The 24,883-nt window shown below is 39.4% G+C and overlaps 1 protein-coding gene across 1 annotated transcript in view; it reads right to left on the minus strand.

Annotated features, from left to right (window-relative positions):
• Positions 1 to 24,883, minus strand: part of LOC139724445 (protein CLEC16A-like) — a 254,765-nt gene that overhangs the window by 177,855 nt on the left and 52,027 nt on the right. Inside the window, exons 16-18 of the mRNA XM_071635587.1 lie at positions 23,874 to 23,969; positions 21,068 to 21,196; positions 18,233 to 18,353 (exon numbers count right to left, since the gene is read on the minus strand). Of these exons, the coding sequence (XP_071491688.1) occupies positions 18,233 to 18,353; positions 21,068 to 21,196; positions 23,874 to 23,969 (346 nt within the window). The remainder of the gene's footprint in view (positions 1 to 18,232; positions 18,354 to 21,067; positions 21,197 to 23,873; positions 23,970 to 24,883) is intronic.

Raw genomic sequence — 24,883 nt, forward strand, 5'->3', positions numbered from 1 at the left:
CCTTCCAGTCTGACATGCGTCAATATGCGAGACACCCTCTGCTAAGTATGACAGCAAAGATCGTACTATACACTCATGAGTACGATATGCATGACACATGTACCACGATTGAAAGGCGAAACAATAGCAAGTGAGTACCGAGACAAGTCTCGCATTTTGCGTCTTCCATATTTTGTTGATGTCCGATGAATACCGTTAAAAGAAAATATAAAAGGAAAAGAAAAATAGAGCAAATACATGCTGCATTCTAGGGAAATTTTGAGCTGAAATAATATGTATGACACACGCAATATTTGCGTGGACATTTTCGTGTGTTTGTTTGTTTTTTTAATTTTAGGTCCGAAATTAGGGGTGCGTCTTATACACGGATGCGTCTTATACACGGAACTTTACAGTAGTCTCAATGTTTCCCGAAGAAAAAGTCTTTAAAATGTGTACCTACATACAAATTCTGAAGAAATTGTGAGGCGCCAAGAGGCAGTAAAGGGCTATGGTTTACGTTTTAATGATGTTAAATATGCAGTGAACATTCAATTCACCACATCACTAGAAGTAGGTGTATAATGTACATGCCAAATACAGACCCTTGCACCACCATCAGACACAGTGACACACTAATCACTACATGTCTAGCCAGCTCTCACTAAAAACGAAGAATACTGAGTATAAGCTTTTCTTTGAATATTGTTCATGAAAACGGGAACTTACAGTCGCTATTACTTGGGACAATTTATGGCTGCATGCAAGATTTATGATGTCATGTTTATATGGCATGTCAGCATTCATGTAAGCAGTGCCTCAGCATGGATTACCAACTACTGGTATCCTTTGCTGTTGGTCATCGGACAAGGTAGAGTAAAATTCTGTAAGATTTGAATGTTGCTTTCATTGAAACCGTTACAAGAGAAGTTTGGGTTTCTGTGGCTGAAGTGACATACTGTGCACGCTCTAATGTAGTACTGATAGGTATATAATTAGTGTGTGGTGGCTATGACATGAATGAAACAGGCTGTCCAGCTCATCGAGTACTCCGCTTAATAGGGTACAAATGTAAGTAATGCTCTGCCTGACATAACCTCGTTAAGCGGAGAGTACTGTACTTTAATAAATGAAACATCAAAATTAAAATAAAATCTGGTAAATCTGGATAAATACACTATCATTTTGCTTAAGCAGCCATCAATATCAAGACTTGAGCCAGTGGATCTTCTTCAACTGCTTCATCATTACCAAAATTGTATACAGTACGTGCTTCAAAATGTTATTGCTGTTAATCACTACAATGGCATGCTACAGAGATCAAAGTAGTATGCACATTGATATATTCTGTTACTGATATGGTTAAATTCTGGTATCAGCTTTGGAAGAGGATATAAAACTACTGTACAGTCCATATGTTCAATGTTGTTTTTATAACCAGAAGGTTATGAGCACACACACAATCAAAAAATAGGCAATTCTCATTAAAATCAGCTAGAAAGTTAAAATGAACAAACAAACACAACCAACATTCACCAAAATCATAAAACTTGGATGTGAGGAACAACCTTACAAACTATTGTAAGTTTTTGCTTTCTACTTTGACTGTTATTTGTAGCACTGACCCCACTGGTACTAGTGTATCAATGCCACACTTTCATTTTTATCTTCAATTTGAGGCAATGTGAGATACTAGTATTTGTTTCTTCTCTTCATGGAAAATTGGATGGGGGGGGGGGGGGTGAAACTTCACCAAAATCTACCCCTGAATTAGGCTAACTCCTAAAATTATTGATCTGAAACATGTGAACTCCTAGAGGACCGCACAGCCAGACCTGGGAGGGCTACGCGAAAACAGAACTGTCCCCGGCCACAAAAGACATCTGCGCTGCTCAACTGCTCAGCGCTAATGGATGATGGCACAGACGTTTCCAGAACATTGAGCGCCGCATGCATCAATGTTCCTCTCGATTCATCTGGATTTCCCGGAATTCGCACGTAATGTCAATCTATATAGAGTGTTTGATTCCATACGGGGTGATGAAGTGTCCTTGTCAATGTCTCCTCTCTCTCTCTCTCTCTCTCTCTCTCTCTCTCTCTATCTATCTATCTATCTATCTATCTATCTCTTTCTCTCTCCAACGTCGGTAATAGGGCAAGTTCTTGCTAAATTTGGGTGTGCGCCTTGCTTGTTATTGGAGCAATAGACAAAAGAGTCATTCTCGGTCTATACTGCCTTGAAAAGTTGCATCGTAGAGAGAAAGCAAATTTGTTGGTCTGTATGTTTATCTCATTGGTTTGTTTGTCTGCATGTTTTATTACAGTTACATACAAGAGTTCCCTCACCATGTAATACTGCATATGTACTTGTATGGCCCATTGAATGTAAAGGGAAAACTAAACAGCAACCTTGCCTACAGAACCAGACTTACACAGACAAATCATTTGATTTTGTTATGAAACAGCAGCAAATTTTAAAATCACTTTCATGATGAATACAATATTTGTGTGTGCCATAGTATAATAATCAAAGGAACAGATGCTACCTCTCCTTATATATGGATTTTGAATGAGGGAAATCTTTCATTTTCTCTGTTTGACAAATTTTCCTCAAACTAAAATCAACAACGCATTGTTGAAACACAATGTTGTTAGGTATACAGAGTTTTTTGCTTTGTTTTGCTTTATGTGTTTATTTGTTTATCTGAATTTACTGCTCAGGGTCAGATCCTGAAAAACGAGAGTTTCAGTTTTGATATGATGTATAACTGATCAAATTGGATGAGCCCATTCCAATGAAATAAATGCTAGAATAACCCAAGCTATTACCAAAGTGAATATCAGTTTTCAGGAAAAGGGGGATTCACGCAAAACGTATCTGTGAATTCACTGAATGCAGAAATATTAACAAAATAAATCAGTGAAGTTTGACAAAAATCAGACAACTGGTGAAAAAAAAAATCATGCATTTTCGGTTTTGTTAAATACATGTGTTTTTAATTGTTGGAAAAGAAGGCTGCAAAAACTACAACCTGCATGATGTCACAATAGTGAAATAATTTCGAGAGAAATCCACAACATGCCATACATTATGGAAAGTATGATTCTCTTTCTTTGTTGCTAATGTAAGGTAAGGGTAATATTATTCTCCCTGATTTCTTGAAAAGTTTAAAGTCTAGAGCTCTGATTTATTCTTGATGCCAGATATGTGGAATTCTCTTGGTATTTTCTTATATCACTCTACTACTGGGACATTGTGAAACTGTTGTAGTCTCCTTAATCAGAAATGGCATCACATGGGTTTAACCAAAACCTTTCTTAACCCAAATGTTTCTTCAACAAAAGGGAGGCACCGACACTCGTGGAAGGCAGCACATTACTTCCTCACAAACACCTGAAAGATATCTTCCACAGAGAGAAAGAAATTTAAAGAAACATTTCTAATTTTCTACCACTGCATGAATCGAGTACTGTAGAGTAAAATTTGATGAGTAATATTGCCACTAAATATTTATCATCTGGTATAATTTGGTGGAAATTTTGAGGGTGTGAAAAAGAGGACATGTGAACTTAATGAGAAATGAAATCATCAAGCCTCACGCAGACAATAAATCATTACTACATTGCAATAATAATCAGGTCCTTTAAGCCACAGTGGCTCCCTGCTGCAAGAAGGCAAAGATAAAAACAAAACCATGGCATTAATGTTAGAATAGCATGACAGCAGAGTAAACATCGCAACAGGTAATGAGGCTTGAATAAAACATTTCAAATCTCATCTCCGCGAGCACCCCCGGCCCGAGCGACCCGGCATTTCCAGGAAAATGAATCTTGCATGATGCGCCGAGCACTGCTGGGCTTTTGTGCACGTCGCCTTCCCACATATCTGCACTTGAATATCTCACTTGATTCGTCAGTTACTGTTGTTGTTTTTTTCTTTCTTTCTTCTGTTTCTGCCTGTAGAGATTAGGCTTTAACATCATGAGAGTGATTCTTTTTTTTCTTATAATAAAGTATTAGACAGGCACACTGCCTCCATCCATTCAGAAAGACTTAATCAATTCAAGGAAACTCTGAAGTGATGTTAACTGACAGAGTACCACTTCAAGTCTAAAGGACCTAATAAAACAGCACTCTCCCACCCCCCCAAGAAAAAAAAAAGTTTTTACTTCTTACAAAGACAGGAGGTAGTAGAAGAGACAGTCACATTGCTTTTTCTTCAGGTTTCCAGGGGTTGCATAAGTTGCGGCTTCATGCACAGAGATGCTAATTTCAATGCAGTATCAAAGACAATAGTTAGGTGGGGCAAGACACATGATTGGTGGTGAGTTGGTTGTTTCTTTGTAGCTTGATTGCTTTTTGTGTGGTTGTTGAGTTGTTGTTAATGTTGGGTTGTTTGTTTGTTTTTTGGAGGATGCAATTCATGGAATGATCAATTCTAAAAGACATAAACCCATCTATATAGTCATAGCCAGGATGGATTCACATAACATTGCAAAATTCCACATACTGTAAAAGTGGATATTTTTGCGCAATTAATTTTTTGCGCTTGGCCGGGTAACAAGAGTTTCGCATTTTTCAATTCCACAGAATCAAGACATCAACTTGTGAAATGTATGGCAAGCAAAAATATTTGCATGCTTTTATTTTCGCACTAGTTTCTGGTTGCGCGAAATGCACAAAAATTTAAACACCGCGAAAATTTCCACCTTTACAGTACTACCCAATGGCAGAGTACCAGATGTAGATGGACAAGCTGTTGATTCACTTAAAAAAAGGAAAAGAAAAATAAATTAAGACATGGACTGACACATAACACTCTGAAAACACAACATTTCCCCTATCAATTTGCACAGAAAGCTCTTTGAAAAGAAGGAGCTATGGCCACATGGCATGCAACTCAGCACTGAAATATTAAATAGGCTTCAATGTCAACTGAGGAATTAGTAGACACCTGATGGACTCTGCAATGACACTTGTGCACAAACAACTTTCTCAAGGATAGGATCCACATTGCCTTAATGAGGGGATTACTTGTTGTCAATAATTCTTGAGGAGGAGAGCAAGTCTTCCTTTCTTCTTCTTCTTCTTCTTCTTCTTTTTTGGCAAAACAACAGACCATGGTACTTCTTTCTCTTTGCTCAGTCATCACAGAATAGACAACATGTTTACATTTTCTTCTTATTGATAATAACACTATTTCTCTTCTTTGTCTGCAAATCTCAGAGTTCAAAAGAAAAAAAAAAAGAAATCTGCAGCAATGCTGCTCACATAGATCATAGGCACATCAGAGACATGCCTGTGCACGCAACTTCACGCTCAATTACCACTGAAAATCAATCTGATAGAGCATCATTTGCCTAAGACTGAAGGGGAAATTACCGCAACATTGAGGAAGCCGTGTAGTTTGCCAGGGTTGATGGAACAGACTGGGGACATCCACAGAATCCTAATGACATTACCTACCCAGAATTAATGTGCAATAACTTGAAAGTCACTCACTGTCAACCCACCCCCCCCCCCCCCCACCCCACCTGCCATTATGAAACAGCAGCTGAGAATGACAGAGTACCTGTTGAATGGAGTTTTCCTTCTGCCCTACTTTTACTGTGTTAAACACCAAAGGTTGAAAGAGAGCTTTGAATGATTACTTGCCCTGTGGGGGCATAAACTATCAATTACAACACAATGTACAATTGTAATTTGATAATATGTCTGAGTCCCAGCTAAGGAACCACGAGGAAGTACGGTCCAACCTGCTCTAGAGATCACCTGTCTGTAATGGCCACCTGTCCATAATGACCACATGAGACTCAACCACACAGAATGTGCGATATTGAACTCGTGCACAGTGCCCACCTGCCATAGCCACTAGTGATTTGGTTTCTGCTGATAGACAGAAAGGCCCGAATTCATGAAGGTGGTACAATCTTAGTCCATAATTTAAACCATGGACAAAGACCGTAGTTTTGAATGGGGCGCCAAGTGTTGCATGGCCTATTTCATTACGAAATCAGTCATTTCATCGACGAAATGACCATTTTGTCAACGAAATGATCATATCGTAACAAAATGAACATTTCGTCGACGAAAGGATGAAATTAAGAAATGTCTTTCCTAACGAAATAGGCCATGCAACACTTAGCGCCCCATACAAAACTATGGTCTTTGTCCATGGTTTAAACCATGGACTAAGATTGTACCACCTTCGTAAATTCGGGCCATTGCGTGCATGAAGACTGCCCAGCTACAGTAAACAGCTTACTATAGCTTAGTTACAGTTAGCTATTGCTTTCTGAAGTCTTCACATGAACTGCTTGGGTTCTTGGTGGATTGACACTAGGCATTGCTCACTTTAAAAAAACAAGCCATGATGTTGGAGTTGTGATGCCGGCAAAATTCTGACAGCTGAAATATTTCAAATTCAATAAATGACCTTAAGGGGATTTCCCACAGCATGATCATCATAAAATACGTCAATACCAGTCAGTCTGAGATGACACTTTGATAAACCATGGTAATATCATGGTAGGATTTTTATTGCAAGCAACATGGAATATGGAAGATGCTGAAGTTCAAAATTTCATAGCTCTCTATACATCATCATTAAAAGGAGGGGAAATTTCCACGGAACATTTATGTAGATTGGTGGATTTTTTTTTTTCCCCTTCTCTATCCAGTAAATTCCGCATATGACCTGCCAATCTCGGAGATCCAGCTAAATCAAGCAAACTTTAGCAGAGAAACATCCACATACACTTTTTTTCCAATCATATTAAGGAAAAAAAATATCATGTGCCAGAAATAGTGCCCTTGTTTTGTTTTTGTATCTTAAGCATTATGTATTTGGTACTGGAAAGGATTAGATAGTACATTTTTACATGATTTAAAAAAAATGAAGCAAAAATACAGTCACCATATTCCAGTTGGGATTCTTTAGGTTCATATCAATTACCATGATATAACAGAGCTCAATCAAGCAAAATAAGTTTTCCTTTTTTTCCTTCAATTCTCACTGCATTGATGACATAAATTTTCACTGCTGAAATAGTCCATTTGAACTATCCAAGTACATGCCTTTTGCCAGGAAAACTGGGGCTAAAAGCCTGGAAAATGGCATCAATGAAATCCTTTAAGCGCATGCACCAACTCCCAAAATAAAGCACACTACCAGTTTTCGCCCCACCAATATTGACTTTGCGTCAGCGATGACATTTGGGGATGAGCAGCTGCCTTCATCATTCCGAGAATTTGCTGTCATAAGCATACTCCTAATTTTGCTTCATTAGCAGGGAATTTGCAATGCATGACATTCAGCAGAATTGCATCCCAGATAACAATCTAGCTGTACGGTCTCTCAGCTAATGAGCACCGCCTATGTTTAAAAAAACAACAACTAAAAATTAAAAACAAGAAAATAGCTAAAGCTAGGAAAGGCAAATAGCACTTTCTCTTCATGCTGAACACACGTAAAGGAATTACATTGTTTTGAAATTGCTTTGGGTGAAGCCTTTATTTCTCAGAATGAACTATGTTATTCATATCTTTCAGACGAAACCTAAAATTATATTCTCCATCACCATCATGTATTACATTCTGTGTAAAAATCATCCCTGAAAATCAACCCAACATCCCAGAAAAACGAAGTTATATAGCGCGTGGCTACTATTTAGAGTACAGATTTGGATGTGGCTGCCACCGGCATCTGGTTCCTAAAAATACACAAATTTGGTTGGAGGGCCACAAGCTAGAATAGATTAAAAACTCAAGAAGAAAAAGAGAAAAAAAAAACACTAGCTCATTCAAGTGAAAAAAGACCATCACATCAGAGAATACGAAATAGAAACATGCTATTTTCTAAATTTGTAAAAAATATTTATTAGAAATATCCATCTTTTTTACATATTTTTAATGAGCCAACTGGGCAAAATTGCCCATGCATTAGCACAAAGTTGATCACTTGGATTCAGGAATCCAACTGGAAAGTGATGGTAAAGAACTATTTTGACAAAGTGAGTGTTTAGAAATAGAAAAAGAAGAAAAATTTGTCAAATGAGTCAGGGGAAAAAGTCCACAATAAATGCTCTGTTCCTTTTTTGTTTTTGTGGTTATTTTGTTTTGTTTTGTTATTGTTATTGTTATTGTTATTGTTATCGTTATTTATTTACTTTTTTCTGTACACGGTAAATCTTATGAGGTTATGGAAACAATACTGGAACATAAGAATAGCTAAAGGCAATAACTGACTTTATTATGTACCACTGCATATCTCTGTAGGGTTTTCAGGGGTTCTGTAGCAGGCAAGTCGTGTACATCTACAATGAAAGAGTAAGTTGTCAACTGTTTCAGACTACTATCAAACTTCATACCACCCCCCCCCCCCCCCCCCCCCCCATACACACACACAAACAAACAAACTTTGATAATGAAATTGACCACTGTTTTTCACAGCCAACGGAGCACACACACGTATACATTCACTGCCACTGACAAGATTAAGGATCTGGTTCAATGACAAACGCAAAGGGGTTAAACAGTCCAACGGCCATTGTTTTACAGAACAAACGTACCCTGATTTCCTGGAATGGCATTTATAGCTACATCGATTGAGTGCATCACTCAATACCCCGTCTACTCGGTGCATTCAAACAGCAGAGCAGCTGTCATTAATAGTCTGCCCTTGTTTGAGAGCGCAAACAGGGAATCAAATGCCAGCAATTGAGGGCCTGTTACATGTCTGTCTCCAATTTGTCATCCTCCTAAGTGTCGCATGCATTTTTAAACGATACCGAAAATAGACGGTTTCCAAGAACTTCTTCATAGAAGTGGAAAGTTACTGAGCATGAATTCATGAAAGCAACAGCAAAAAAAAAAAGTTTTTTTTTTTTTTCTAATCTGAATTAAACTCAAACAATTGATGATGACTGCTATCCGTAAACACCATCACATGAACAGCATCCAACATCCTCCACCTGAACAGATGAGAATTTTCTCCACTCTGACCAAAAGGACATGACCGCTATAAACATATGATGTATACCATATCGCCATGAAAGATTTCAAATATTGTATGACTCTATCCTATTGTCATAAATCACACATCTCAACCCCCCTCCCCCCCCTTTTTTTTTGCAGGGAAAAAAAGAAAAGAAAACAAAGAGGTACATTATAGCCTTACACAAACAGACTCAACAAACGTGCATGAAAAAATGTCTCATTCTGAATCTGAAAAGTTCTAAGTGAACTCTGGGATAAAGTGACATACAGTACATGTATCAATGTTAGCCTTTGTCAAAGGTCCTCCCGCTGCCATGACTGCAAGAGGAGCAAGAGTCTTTAGAAAAGACTAATCAAGCCACCAGTGAGAGCCAAGATCCAGCAAAGGGTGACTTTGGAGATCTGTTTCTGAATTATCAAATTTTGCTTCAGGTGTTTGGTAGAAACAATCACAATCAATAAGCAGAGTGCTGTGTGAAGAATCTCATGCTTACACAATTGGCACTGAGGGTAATTGATAAATTGAGCATTTTCATTGGTCAAAGTGACAAACAGAATTTTTCAATGGACTCAAGTGATTCAATAGTCATGGTGAATAAGGTAGACTCTCTCCCAGTCACAAATGCTAATTACAATCGCACTTCTCAAAAAGGCCCTTGCAGTGACACGTTTGGCTTCAGCTCTCTCTAGCTCTTTGCTTATGACTGCCAGTGCCAACAGTCAGAGAGCCTGTGAAATAAGGCTAACTGTCAAACCTGAAACTTTCACGTGCATGAAAGTTTTGCAAATTATGTGAGGAGCCACGATTCGCAAAGGAAAAACGCATGTGGAAATGTTTGTCTACACACTGCGCTGAATGCAAGTGGCGATTCGCAAAAGTTTCATGATGCAAACGTTTCTGGCTTTACAGTATATGAAGGGCTTGATATTAGTCATAGCCCAGGGCTACTAAGAATTATTATTACCCATATACGGTAGTTTTGCCAGGCAATTGTAGTTGGTATTTTGATTGGTCGGGAAACCACCAGTTTCGAGCGGGCAATATTAGTGGGTATCATCCTTCTTCCGGGTTTCGCCATTGACTTTACATGCAAACACATGCACAAACCACCAGTTTCCAGCAGGCAATATTAGTGGGTATCATCCTTCTTCCGGGTTTACATGTACACACCAAGAAATGAGAGTTTCTCGCGGAGAGGTTTCGCGATGAAGGGCAAATTCCCATACGTTAGTACGTACAAAAAGAGGACGATCGCTGGGACTGTGTGAGCGCGCCGTGTACCCGAATTGTGCATAGGGGTTGTGTGCAAGCACGTGGGTGTAGTTGAGCGCAGTAGTGTAGGGTTCGACCTGACGCCGAGTGGATTTTGTTACTGTAAACCGGGACGTTTACATTGTAATGTACTGCTCGAAGGTGCCTGAAATGCCTGAAATGGGTAATAATAATAATATGGACTGTCTACTTTCTGGGGATACGACAATGATTGCCCTCACTAGAAGAGTATTGCCATCGTCTTTGGCTCGGGCAATACAATTCTAGTTCGGGCAATAAATGTCATATCCACCTCAAGGCCAGTCCATATTATATCAATGTCGAGCCACCGAACTTCCAAAAATCTACATAGATCTTCCTATTCTCAATCCTAAGGATATGGAACACATGATTGAACACACACATGGAAGTGGCACTTTATTAGAGTTGAGCTTCAGTGGATTAAAACCCGTTCCCTGTTTTGACGCACGGTGGTATTGGACAAACGACCGCCTGAAGCACAGACCACAATAAACCAACCCCAGATAATACACTTTGCAGTATTTCCTTGCAATCTAAGCAAAATGTATCTAGGAATCTCAGCCCTGGAGGTATAACAAAAATGCTGTAAATCACATTAAGAATCATGCTCCCAACATTATAGCTCTTGCTAAACTTATTTTATTGACTTCACCTTCTAAACTTTACATACCCAGTCATTCAGATTAAAAAAACAAACAAACAAACAAAAAACAACCTAAAATCACAATCAAGCAACATTTGAACTCAAACAAGTAAATCAAAACAGGCAATAATTGCATAACGGCAACAATAAATAGCTTGGCTTTGCTGGATATCCTGGTACAGTAGGCATCACTTCTCCCCTATGAAGGCCTTTGTCTGAACACCTCCACAAAAATGTACATGATTTCACAGCATATCCCAAGAATTGTCTGAGGGAAAATAATAGAAGAAATACTCGGCAAACATCACTGTTGGCTGAAAAACTCGGAAACTGAAAAAAAATTCCCTACAACCTCCACCAAGGACGTTATGTTTTGGCTGGCATTGGTTTGTTGTTTGTTTGCAAAATAACTCAAAAAGTTGTGAACGAATTTGAATGAAACTTACAGAAAAAGTTGATAATCACACATGGTCAAGGAACAGATGATTAAATTTTGATAGTGATCCAGAAATTTTTATGAATTTTTGAAGGATTTTTCATCTTTTGGCAGATAGGGTCAATGAACTTGGGAGTGACAGCTACAAGTATATAAATGAGGTTTGCATTCATGCACTAAAGCACGTCCTCTGCTCAAGGCACCGCGCAGCATGCAGGAAGCTAATGAGGTAAACACAATTCTTCTTTATCATTGGGAAATTGGGTGATTTTCAGTATGCGTGTATGGGTAGAAATGAGCGGCTTGGCGGAGGTCTGTGATCTTGAGTGCTTTAGAATTTCTAGTTCCTTCTGTTTTCGTCTTCGGAAGAAAGAGAGAGAGAAAAAAAAGACTGCTGTATATTTCCATATGCACTGTTCTAGAGTGTTATGCTCGATCTCCCACAATGCTTTGCAATTGGCTGTGACATCATGCACATGCTTCATCTGAATGAAATGGAAACTGGCGCAGTCAGAGACATTAGTGAGACTTTAATTGTAGCATTTAAACAACTGAACCATGTGAACAATGGGTTAAATAAAAACAAAACTATCATCTTCTTATGCTCCAGACTTTACTGGATTAACCACAGCTCTAGGTATGCCCACACCTATATATAAATTACAAAGTTTTACAAGTCGACTGATGGATGTGAAATTAGCAATTCTATTGGGAAAAAAAAATACTGTCACCCACAACAGAACAGAACATTACATTTTAATACAACGTACAGTACATTGCCTCTGAAGTGAGCAACTAATAAATTTTGTCTTGAAAGGATAATACCTACTTCATAATTCCACTCTAGAAGTTCTTGATCTGAAATTCAGCAGTACTGACTTATGAATTTTATGGTTTCTATTATACATCTGCGTGTGTGTGTGTGAGTGTATGTGTACACAAATAGATAGATAGATGGATGGATAGATAGATAGATAGATAGGTAGATAGATAGATAGATAGATAGATAGACAGATAGATAGATAGATAGACAGATAGATAGATAGATAGATACGTAGATAGATAGATAGATAGATAGATATAGTAGATAGACAGATAGATAGATAGATAGATAGATAGGTAGGTAAATAGACAGACAGAGAGACAGTATGTGTGTGTGAAAAAGAAAGAGAGAGAACTTGGTCCTGCCAACATCCAGGCAGTGGTATCTCTCTGCCCATGGTGCTAAGTGGATTGTCACATCTACAAATGTATAGGCAAGAATTATCTAATGGGTATCTATCACTGCTCCTCTATTCTTCTGTCTGTCTCTCTGTCTGTCTCTCTTATTCATTCCCCCAAATAGATTTGCTGGGGGGGGGGGGGGGGTGGTCTCTATGGCAATGACTAGACACACAATTACCAGGCTTGCTTCCAACAATTCCAATGCTCAAAGATCTGCACCTCAAGCCCTTTATTCTTTCTAGTGAGCACCCTTGGCAAAAGACGAGGCATCTTGTCAGATTGCCATCAAATCTTTTCCCATTAACTGCTTCAAAAGGGAGACGGAAATAAAAAGACAGAAAAAAAGGGTAGTAGCATTAGTCATTCTATTCTCAGAAATCCAGGGATTCAATGATGTGAATCAATGAGCTCATAATGGGGGGGGGGGGGGAGGGGGGGACTGGAAGCTCGCTACGACAAAAGTGACATGCTGGCTTCACAGGAAATGAAGAGGCCTCTTTTGAAATCCCATCAGAGAGGAAATTATTGTATAAGCCAATTCTGGAATAGAACATGCAGTTCCCTGAGTGAAATATCACGTCATTATTAGTATCAACATTTATACAACAAAAACACATCAATAAAAGATAATGAAAGCTATACTTGTCAGCACCTACATATGTAGCAGTTATTGAGGGACTTTGCTGCATTGCCATGATACATCACTGCTACTATAACTTCATTGGAAAATGTCCAGAAATTCATGGAAGTTTCATACAATATTAAAGTACATCCACATTTACAGTGCAAGGACATGATAAATGCGTACAAAAAAAAAAAAAAAAAAAAAAACCAATTCTTAGTGAATGTGTCAAACATTTATTGATACAGGCTATTCATACAATTTTGGAAATGAGACTAAACCTGAATCACACATAAGGTGAAATTTCACACTGTGACCTTGAATTTCAATCATGTCAACTTCAATTTGAGGGAATTATTCTTTATTCAGGCTACTGATCACGTCGTGACAATTTGGATTCATTTAGATTACTAGTAGTACCTGACTTATAACCTTCAATCACACCACTATAATTTAAACTCAGTTCAATAAAACCCATAATTTTCTGAGGATTCTTTATGCCCTGAGATTCTTCCCAATCAAAGAGCAGCCCACAGTCCAAAACCCCCACTAAAAAGGAAAAAGAATGTTCTGTGGCCCCTACTTAATGCTGACCCCACCTCACTTTATCACAACAGGCACAAACCTTGACATCAAATACTGTATATGCCACATACGTATGTTGCGAGTATAATATTCCATGTGTTGGGACATGTATGAGAACCACAGTGGCAGGGTGAGAAACATGTACCTCCTATCCTTTTTCACGAGAAAACTGAGTGATATCCCACCTTGGACTACACAGTATTAAGTGCATATGTGTTACAGGAGGCAATATTTTTTGTGAGTTTCTACTTTCTAATCTCAGATCACTCATGAAATTCACAAAAATAGAAACACTGAAAATGTATCGCATACACAGGTAGCAAGAACATTCTGAGAAAATGATCCTATAGAAGGCTAATATGTTGTATGACAATTTGTGGGGGGGGGGGAAATGTATAATCAGATCAAAGTCTGTTTCAACAGTGGACAAAGCTGATTTGTAATCTACATGAAGAAAATTTGGGCTTCTGTGGAAGTGAAAAAAAAAGTGTGTTGCTACCCTCAGACAGTCAACCACTCAAGTCATCACATGACAGTGTTGACATGTCTTTACTCGTTTTTGATTCCCGACGCCACAGTTTCCTGTTGACCAGAAACCGAGTAATGGCAGTTTTAGATTCATTGCCCTTCAAAGATTCATTTGAAACTCCACAGTGCAAAGCTGAATACTTGGAAATTCAAGCATTGTTCTACAGTTACAATGTATCTTCCTCTTGATGGTGATTGGAGAGAACACATATAAAGCAACGGCTGACCAAGGCAAAAGCAGGAATTGCAACTGTTTGGAAGGTGAATCCTTCTCTTGCCTAGTTTCTCACTCATCTTTGTTTGGATTTTGTTAAAACCTCGTCTATTTGCTATTAAAACACTGCATTTTCTCCATCATGCTACTGTAGCTCCTTTTTGGCTCAGTCCCTTGCTTCCGAGTGATGGTCAAGTTATTGAATGTAATCTAAATCCATTCACAAAACAGGAAGAGGCTCCCCTCTTTGGCTTTACAAGTATGCATGCACACACACACACACACACACACCGACACACAAAAATAGAAAGGGTCTTATACATAATACATATATATACGCTGCCATTTTTTTGATGATTTTAGCAAATCATGACAAGAAGCTGGACAAGACTTTTATTTTTAAAAAAAAGAATGGTTTTGTATGAAAGCGGTGAAAGCAAAGCATTGGATTTTCACACACACACGAAGAAAAAAAATTCTACTGGTTTGATTTTCTCAGATTGCTATGAAATAACTACGCTTTCCCAGCCCCCACACACATTCTCCAGGTAATATGATGTTGTGGCCCCTCTTTTGTCAGCAACCACTTGTCTGTAACAACAACCTGCCCATAAAGACCACATAGAAATCCCCTGCAAAGAAAACATCTCATGAATAACCTGTGTATAGTGACCAACTGCCTAGAAAGCGTGACCTGCTACCACAGATTTGGTTTCCGCTGGACAACTCACAACTGTGCACAATGACCATCCAGTGCTGCACAGTGGCAGATCGACTACAATGTAGCTCGCCACAGCTCTGTTGGCCACTGCATCTCACAAACACTGTCGGGCACCTCTTTCAAATTGCATTTGTGGTTGCAACAAACATCACCATTTGGTAAAAGCATGTCAAGTGTGAAAATTGCATAACTTTCTAGTTTTATGTCTGATTCCACCATTTTCTATTCATTTGACTTTATTTATCAAAGCTAATATGGTGTGGAATTGCACTCTTATCAACAGAGGTGAAAGGTCATGTCACATTCCTGGGATGCAATTTTGCTATCTTCCATGTTCAAATTCCTCATGCACCATGCTCATACATTAAGACAGATGAAGTATTCCATGGGGAAAATAACAAACAAAAAAACATCCGTTTGGGCATTGAAGTGGGTCCTTCTTCCGATGGTAAGATTGTAAGAGTTCCTTCAGAAAATAACTAAATTGAACAAATACAGGAAACCATGCTCCACTTTCAATGCCACGGCCAACTGCTGTGGCAAACATGATGACGTATAACTTGTGTGAATGTGATTAAGAGAGCTGAGGGAAGTCATATAGCTGAGATCCTTTCACAGCAGTGTGTAGTAAAGCGTTTTCAAAGAAAACAGCTTTTTTTGTGAAGTTCGTCTGTTATTTCTTATATTAAATTTGAAGCATGACATTCATAATGATCTTTATTTTTATTCTAATATTGTTCACCAGTCATCTAAATCCCCACAAATTTGATGGCTGCTCAGGTCAAATGACACACGAAGAGAAAATGAAGACATATAATGACTGTTCCTGTGCTGTTGCTTGCATGCTCACTCCTTCAGCTTCCTTTGTTTACGTTCACCAAATTTAGACGCCTACACTTTGTATCTAGCACGTGATGAAGCTCTACGCAGAGGCTAAACTCTGCATCAAGGCTTTAGAGTCCTCATTTGCAGAGACACTTAAATGTTCTAAATGCAGTCTGAATTCTCGCTATCGCCAATGACGTAAAAAGTACCCGGATGTGGCTTTTTCATCAAGATTTAGTGCACTTGGTAGCAAGGGCACTTCCGGCGCGGGGCATAATTTGCACAACGCTAGCGTGCCCGTACGTGTACCTTACCTATAGCGCAGCGCCGACCACGGATACTAGTACAGTAGGCCGCTGTACCGCCCGAGCCAGCGAGTGGCCAGGCCTGTCATACTCGTACACTGTAGTCCCCGCCGGGGGCCGGCCTTGCATTAACATGCACCACTGCACGCAGCGCATAAGCTCACACATACCGGTACAGCGTACTGCTTGATCATGCGATCGATGTGCACATCACAGATCAGTTATCTCTGCATACGCTGAAAATATGCTGGAAAATATTCACCCATCTGGATATACAGTATATTGTCATGGAATGCCCATCTTTTTTCTTTATTTGTTCTCTGTCGAAATGTCGCGAACACAATCGGGAACGAACAGTGATCTCGAACTTATCCTGTCTCCGAAGCAATTTCTTCCAAGTAAGTACGTACAATGTACGTATGCACTAGGTCTACTACCTAGTGCTACTACCACTACTAGTAAGTCGCGCGTGCATGTACTGCGCTGTGGAGTCACCCGCAAACTTCACCCACGCTGCCACGTCACGTCTCGCATGCCAGTAAGGGTCCTATTTCTGCAGATTTTTTTCATTTATTGTCGTGCGAACAACACATGGCAGCTTCGCAGCAACAACCAATAGTTGTATTAAAAGCAATTTCTTAAGAATGGAGAAATTTCAAATCATATTAAAGCTGTAATTCAAGTTGAGAAAACCGGAAGTACACGTAGAATACAGTCGGTTGTCTGTGTAAATAGCATTAGTCATGTATCACGCGCGTACAAACGGAAGTGACTTTGCTACCGGACTATCCCATAATGCACCGTAAATGACGCTTAAATCAACAGCCGGGTACTTTTTACGTCATTGGCGATAGCAAGAATTGAAGACATCTAAAACAATGATAATCAGGGTAACCATGTGCGTGACTCTAGTGAATAACAATTTGGCATTTCTTCCTGTGAAGGAGTGGAATGTTAAAATAGGCTGTTGGATATGCTAAGGCTGTCTCCTATGACAGATAACAGGCCTGTGGCACTGAGCAATTTTCCAGCTGAATTCAGCAATTCCAATTAAAGACATCCGGAAGCATCTAAAAAGCAGCATTAAATTACAGCAAATGGTCTCTATTTCACTGCAACAGTGGAGGCTGGGGGGGGGGGGGATCTGTGTGTATGATATGCTGATTTAAAAGTAATTCCATTCTTGCAATGTCTGTTGATGTTGAAGTCTTATGAAAGTGATTGGGTTGTATTAGCAGTACAATCATCATCATCTTCCCTCAACCTGCACGTGTTAGGTTGTCTTTGAAAGTCAGGTATTAAAATCATCATTACCTTCTGAAAGCACCCTTACATATATCCTTTACAAAATACTAACTTTACTAACAAGGAAACCAAAAGACCCTTGAACCCTTTATGTGATTTCTTTGGTACAGCGATGGCTATACAAATAGTGAATGGTCACAAGTGCGATGGTACAAGATTTCGCATGAAAAGATTGAGGCGCTCTATTCAATGACTCGAAGATGAGGTGAATGGTGCATCTCACCTTTAACAGAGTGCGAAACCTTGAACCATTGCACGTGTAAAGACCACACATTATTTGTTCTTGACAACACCTCCAATGTCCACAGATGTGGTCCAAATTGATTCTTGAAGTAGTACAGAAATGGCAACCATTTTGTTTATGAAATGTGCACAGGGCGGTGAAAGACACCAACACCAACACCAACACCAACACCAACACCAACACCAACACCAACACCAACACCAACACCATGCATGTCTGGGTCATCTTCTGAAGTCCTGGTCACCTGTCATCAAATGGTCAAGAAGGGTGGGGGGGGGGGGGGAGGATGGCAAAGTAGTGAAGGACTTACTGAGGTCCAGTTTGTCGGCCAGCTTAATGAGCAGGTCCGGCTTGATGAGGGGCAGCTTGCTCTCCACTTCATTGCAGAGGGTCAGCGAGAGGTCACGCAGCAAGAAGAAAGCTCGGATAGCCTGTGGGGAGGTAAGGGGGGGAAAGTCAAGGGGTACAACATCATAAAGAGAGGGGTGAGTATGGTACATCACAAGGAGCTGACAAACTTGGCTTTTTTCTTTTTTTCCCCACTGAAAATAATGTAACAGGATGTATGACTTGTCTCTACACAATCTACAGGACAGCCAACTTCTACAGATAAACAAACATATTGATGCACGTATCATGTGTGCTAAATGAAAATCATTAGCAAAACATTTTTTTTATATCTACAATTCTTATCTTTTATGAAGACAAAACATACTGACTCACTAAAACATGCATGTTGACAGATCAGAATATACAAATTGTACGTGCATATATAGCAACAAGAATATTGGCAATCATAAATTGCGCATTCTAGATTCACTGGAAAAACAAGAACAACAAATGTTTCTACCGGTCTCTGCTACATAGATAATCATTTTACAGGTCAGCCAACTTAAGCAAAGAGTATGGCAAGTAATGGCAAGAAGCCAAACAATGATTAATACAATCACCAGAAAATACAATGCTATGATGTAATTGGTGCCAAACTCCACTCAAACGTGAAAGTACAAATCCTTCTGGCCTTGTGGGCTGCCACATCAAACTGTGAAACATTGACTCAGTTAATTACATCAGGCCTTGCCGTGTCAAAAGTGAGGATACACACTAAACACTTATCACAAAGATGGCAGGTCTTCAGTAAGCTTTAGTTCTGGAGAAGTTGTCTCAAATCAATCATGACACAAAGACTTTGATCTCATCTGTCACAAACAGCAACACGTCTGACTCTAAGGCAAGACAGAGGGGATCACAACACATTACTCAGTATCTCAAGATAGCTCAAGTTACATTTACACCTGAGAGGGCGTCTAGGATCAGCTTTCACCATTACGGCACATTTAAGTTCAATTTGCCATGGCAGGATGAGCATTTTGAAATGCTGATCCACAATGCAATTCAAGGGGGTACTGTTAATGCTCCATTTTTGTCAAGTTCAAGTGGGAACAAATTTTGCGGACATGCATTACTCATTGTTGAAAAACTATAAACCCTTATTCACGCCTTCCCAGTTAAAATGTGATTAGAGAGAACTGCCCTTCGTAAACGTGATTTGAGTTCATGCTTCCCCAGTAGACATGATTGCTGACAATTGCTGATCATAAACACACCTTTTTAAGTTTTTTAATCATCATTTTGAAGGGGCATTTATATCAAAGCGAGTATGGAAGAAATTGTGTTTTGCACTAATCACGTTTCAAAATGCTGATTATGGCCAATAAAAATTAAGCATAAATGCAACCTAAAAGAAAACCAGAGATTAACCTCGACTCTCTGTCATCTTAACACAGCACCCCCATTAAACATTTCCTCTGTCTATGCCACTCAGTTTAACCAACAAAGAAGGCAAAGGCATGGAGGTCTAGACTGTATTGCATAACAGCTAAATCAGATTGTGCGATGCTAAGAATACATGGTGAGGCACGGCTTTATATCTGCAAATGGATCGAAGGGACACTTAATTTCCCTTCCCATGAGTGCATGATGACTTTGTCCAGGTTATGTCTGGACTACAGTCTACGTCAAGACTATGTCTAGGCTTGGTCTAGATACAGTCCATATGGCTTCAGACTATTTAAGGAATCGGTCTGGACAGTGACCAAGGTGTGGTCAGCCTTCATTATCTCCTGTGGGCAGAAAATTGGCCGAGACTGGAATGCATCAGAACTGAAAGTGGTCATGTGACCGATATGTGCATTGATATGAATCATATCAATATCCCTTCCTCCTGGGCCTCACGTAATAAAAGATGTTAGGACAGCAACTCCTGCAAGGAAAGAACAACTTCTTGTAGCAATAGCCAATCAAGAAGCGAGATTCTCGTCATCACCATGACACTTGCCATTGTAGCAAAGGGTTGCTGATACAGCAACTTTCTATTAAATTGGAGCCCTGATGCCAAGAACTGTGATTAAACACCGCAAACGCCGAGCTATGTCTCACCTACATATCGCAATTTATGATTAAAGTGTTTTTCAATGTGAGTCCATTGACCTTTTGACCTTTGACCACGTTGGAATTCACCCATAATTTTCAAACTTGATCGGCATCCTGCGTGGTATAAGTTTGGTGGTCATAGCTCAAAGCTGTGGAAAGTTAATAGAGTATGCCAAATTGTTGACAACGCCAACACTGGAAAATTGACGCGTACGTCTCGCTTCCACTATACAAGTGAGACAACTATGTCCACAGGTATTAAAAAACAATTAAACAAACACACAAAACAGACACCTTTGTCTCACATGATAGCATGACTTTGCAACTGCTGATGTCATGTCCCCAGTAAAGCCTAATATTGCAGCAGAAATGATACTGCAGTCTGTTTCTGTCTGTTAAGACAAAAACTTACAGTGAAAAATAAAGCATAGGGCATAGGCGAGAACCCAGAGCATATCATGCAGAAAGTAAAGAGTGGAGAAAAAAAATTGCAAGTCCCAAATAACAACATTTGATTAAAATGGTGTGCTCGTGGGTAAAATTATCCAAAAATATGAATAATAGAAAAACAACATAATCCACAGCAATACGTCCAAAGGGAGCCTAGGGGGACAGGAGGCAGGGTTATATAAAATACAAATTGCATCTCTTAGTCATCCAGTCCATACTATCACAATGCAATGGTAAAGACAGAATGAGATGTGTGACTTACCCTTCTCGTCCTTTCGAGCTCACCGGAAGGAAGCCGCTTGGAGAAATCAATCCCAGTGAGGGGTGTTCCCGTCGGATGCAGCAGAATGGACTCGTCCATCATGAGGTATTCCACGTTCAGTGGACGCTTCTGTCAAACACAAAGAAAATGACACATATGTATGTATGGTAAAGCGTCACACAAAACAATAAAACAAGTCAGATACTGAATACGCCATATATTTAGCGAGTCTACATTTTTGCGAATTGGGACTTCCCCATGATTTCGCGAATGGTTAAATTCGCGTTCGTGTTGCACACTACTGAATGGAGAAATGTATATGCGCACATCACATTCGTATCGGGATGAGAGTAAACATTTTCAGTGCACAGTGATTATCTGGTTGAACAAACTCAAAGAGGCACAAGTCAAAGTGCTTAAGGAGCACTCCTTGCCCAACTTTGTGTATAAATGGGGTACAAATGACAAATGTTTAGGGCAAGATTTATGTTTCAATGAACATTAAAAATGGTGTGTGTCTGAAAATTGATTTATTTGTAAGTTACAATAGGCTTGCCATCAAGCTTTGTATAGCTGAATATGTCAAAACCTTAACAATTGTATAATCCCTCTAATGCACACTGTCCAATTACCACTTTGTTTCCTGTGTATATGATGTGTAGATGATAACTGGCTTATGAAAAAAAGAAAGTGTCACAGTTTCAGACTAACCTTTCGCCTGTTAACAGTGTATGATAAATGAGTTTCTAAGGTACTATTTCTATTTTTTTTAATCCCCATGAAGGAGACATTTATGACCCGCTACAACAAAATGATCCTAAAGTCGGGGGAGGTCGATTATTTGAAAATTGCATGATATAATCCCCTAATCTTTCCGCGTTAAATTGATATATAACACATTTTATAAACATAATCGGCTGCGGAGATATCGATGTTTAAAAGAGAGCATGTCAAGACGTCTGGAAAATCACTGTTTCGAGAAAAGCGCCCTAAAAGTCTTCCTTTCGACGCAATCGAGATCAAGGGACACGCAAGTCAGTTTCCACCTCTGGACAATAGAAGGTAAGCCCTAGCAACCCCCAAAGAGTTCATTCAAGCACATCAACGTCGGCGGTCTCCTCACCAACCAATCAGTGACCAGGATGTGAGAAGCGGCTGAGCATAGCGCACGCCGCCTGCATGCACCAGTCCACTGGGCAGTGTGCGAGCTTCACGCTTTGGTTAGCAGCAAGCAGCAAACTGACCAATGAGATCACTCTGGTCGTTGTTAGGGGCGGAACCTATCTGTGGCGCTCAATCCAAATTTTCGAACTAGTTTCTGCTTCGTTGAAACGCCAAAAAACATGGCTCAAAAAAACGCTATTTTTTGGTCTTTCTTTGATCGTTTTGCTTCAAAATTTCGACAGATGATAGAAGACATGTTAGACTCCAATAATATATCAAAATCAGCAAATCGTAAGTTTTGACCAATTTTAATGCTCTGACTTCAAACTCGATTTTCACGGCTTCGACCGTGCGCGACTTTAGGACCTTTTTGTTGTAGCGGGTCACATTTCGATACAATCTATTCTGAAACAAACTGCCTTGAAACAACTAGATTGTATGGTTTCCTAACTTGTGTAATTCTGTTCATATTTTGTGTGTACTTTATTTACTGACATCGACTCTCTGAGGAATATCAGTAAGAAGTATTTTGATGTACACTACACTTTCATTGTTAGGGACCTCAGAGACAACAGTTGCATAATTTCAAATAATCAATATACGTAAATAATAACTGAATACATGTACCATAGATAACTAAAGAGAGGGAAAAAAGTTGTGATAAAATCTGATCACGCACAACTATGAGCTACTGAGGACCCCTATGAGCTGCCACAATAGACTACTAACATTCAAGCTTTAGATACCAAGTTTAAGACTGGTCCAAGCTTTCAGCAATCTGCTGCTGTGACTCATCAGTCTTCTGGAGCCATGCTTCTCAACCTTTTTTTAACCCGAGGCCTATTTCACGCAATTGCAATTTTTGTCGAAGCCCAATTAGATTTAATACAAATCTTTTTTAATCTTATTTTTGGCCAACATCGCGGCACACCTGAGAGAGCTTCGAGGCCACCCGGTTGAGAAGTACTGTTCTAGAGGACACTTTTCTCTTTGAAACAAATTCCTGGAACCATTTTCACAGTTGTTCCATGATAATGCTGCCTTGTTTTTACTTCTTGTGTTTAATACACAGTGGCCATGAAACTCATCTGAACTGACAGGAAAGGTAGGTGGATAGTCTCATATTATTTCAAGATGTAAAATATTCCAAAGCTGTTTGTCATCTCTTACAATGACATGTAAGGGTGACTATCTTTGAAATGTAAGGAAAATAGAATGGACTAATGGCGAGAATTCTGACAATTATTGTACATGAACATTACGTACCATCTGATCACGGCATAAATAGGGTCTACGGTGTCCTAAATCTATCCACATCTGTTATGACCTTGTATCACAAACCAAATGTTGTTGGATAACCTTCTTATCAAAATATTTCTCATTTTGACAGGAGAGGGTCTCACCTAACGATGATACATAACTGTTCGAAGTTTGATGCTCCTGACCAACTGAACAAGATCTAACCTCAATGAACATCACTTTCAAGAAGAATGGGCCATGAAGTTGAGGACTGACTGCTGTGTACCAGCTCAATATTTTGTGTGCGAATAGAGATATTCAAAAATCTGTGTCAAACACAATGAAGGGACATCAAATTTTCGTGAAACTTATGGAGACTATCCCACAGCTGTTGATGTCATACCTTCATACTCTCGTACTCGTCATCGAACATGTCAAGGAAGAGCTCATCTCCTCGATAAAAATTCCTCAGCAACAAGACGCTCTCCTCCTTAGCACCCTGCAAGGAGAAAGCATGGGAGTAATGACACTATTAGATCTCTTATGGAATGGTCAGGGAGACAGCTGATATGCACAAGTAATAAATTGCCTTACTAATGCTGATAATGGAGACAGCCTCATATATAGACTATTTTAATTTTTTACACATTAGTGTGGAATATATCAAGAACAAAGTCTCTACCAAATGATATCCAGACTGCCCTTAATGCCATAAAATCAAAATGAAGTTCGTTTTTTACCGCAGAAAAGTTTTCACCTCAAGAATTAAAACAACATTTTTACTTGTAAACAGACACATAATATGCATTGCCAGAGCTTTGTTAATTGTAGAGCATTCATCACACACATATTTATGCCACAAACTAGGCACAAAGTGTTAATTGCCAGAGCTACAAGAATAGAAGTGCATACATACACCACATACTTTTGCCACATAGTTTGCATCAAGTATTACATTCAACTGACAAGCATGAGAAAAAGAGATGCACAGAGGGAAGGGGTTGCACTCATTCTCCCCTCCCCTCTCCCCATTTGCAATTATAAAATCTACCAGGGCTATCTGCTTTTGTTAAAGAACTGGGTAGGTAGGAGAGGGGATAAATCTCATTTCAACAGTGGTGATCACACTTTATGTGGAACTACACATAGTTTCACTACCAGGTATTTTGCTTCACGCAGTTTGGGCAATGTGACCACAAACTTCTCAAGAAGATATCAGCGAACTTTCTTGAGGGAGGAGGGTGCGCAGTTTTTGTCTGTGTGGAGCATGCATCTTAGAGACCAAAACTGCAGGTAGTGTCACATCACTCAAAACTTCGCATAGCTTTCTCTATTGTGTGATCGCCTACTCAAACTTCTGATAGCTATCTGGAAGTAAGCTATCGCACACACTTAAACTTCGCCAAGCTTTCT

Source organism: Diadema antillarum, unplaced genomic scaffold (assembly GCF_040938485.1).
Source record: "Diadema antillarum isolate AM-2024a unplaced genomic scaffold, OU_Dant_1.0 scf00000214, whole genome shotgun sequence".
NCBI classification, from domain to species: Eukaryota; Metazoa; Echinodermata; class Echinoidea; order Diadematoida; family Diadematidae; genus Diadema; species Diadema antillarum.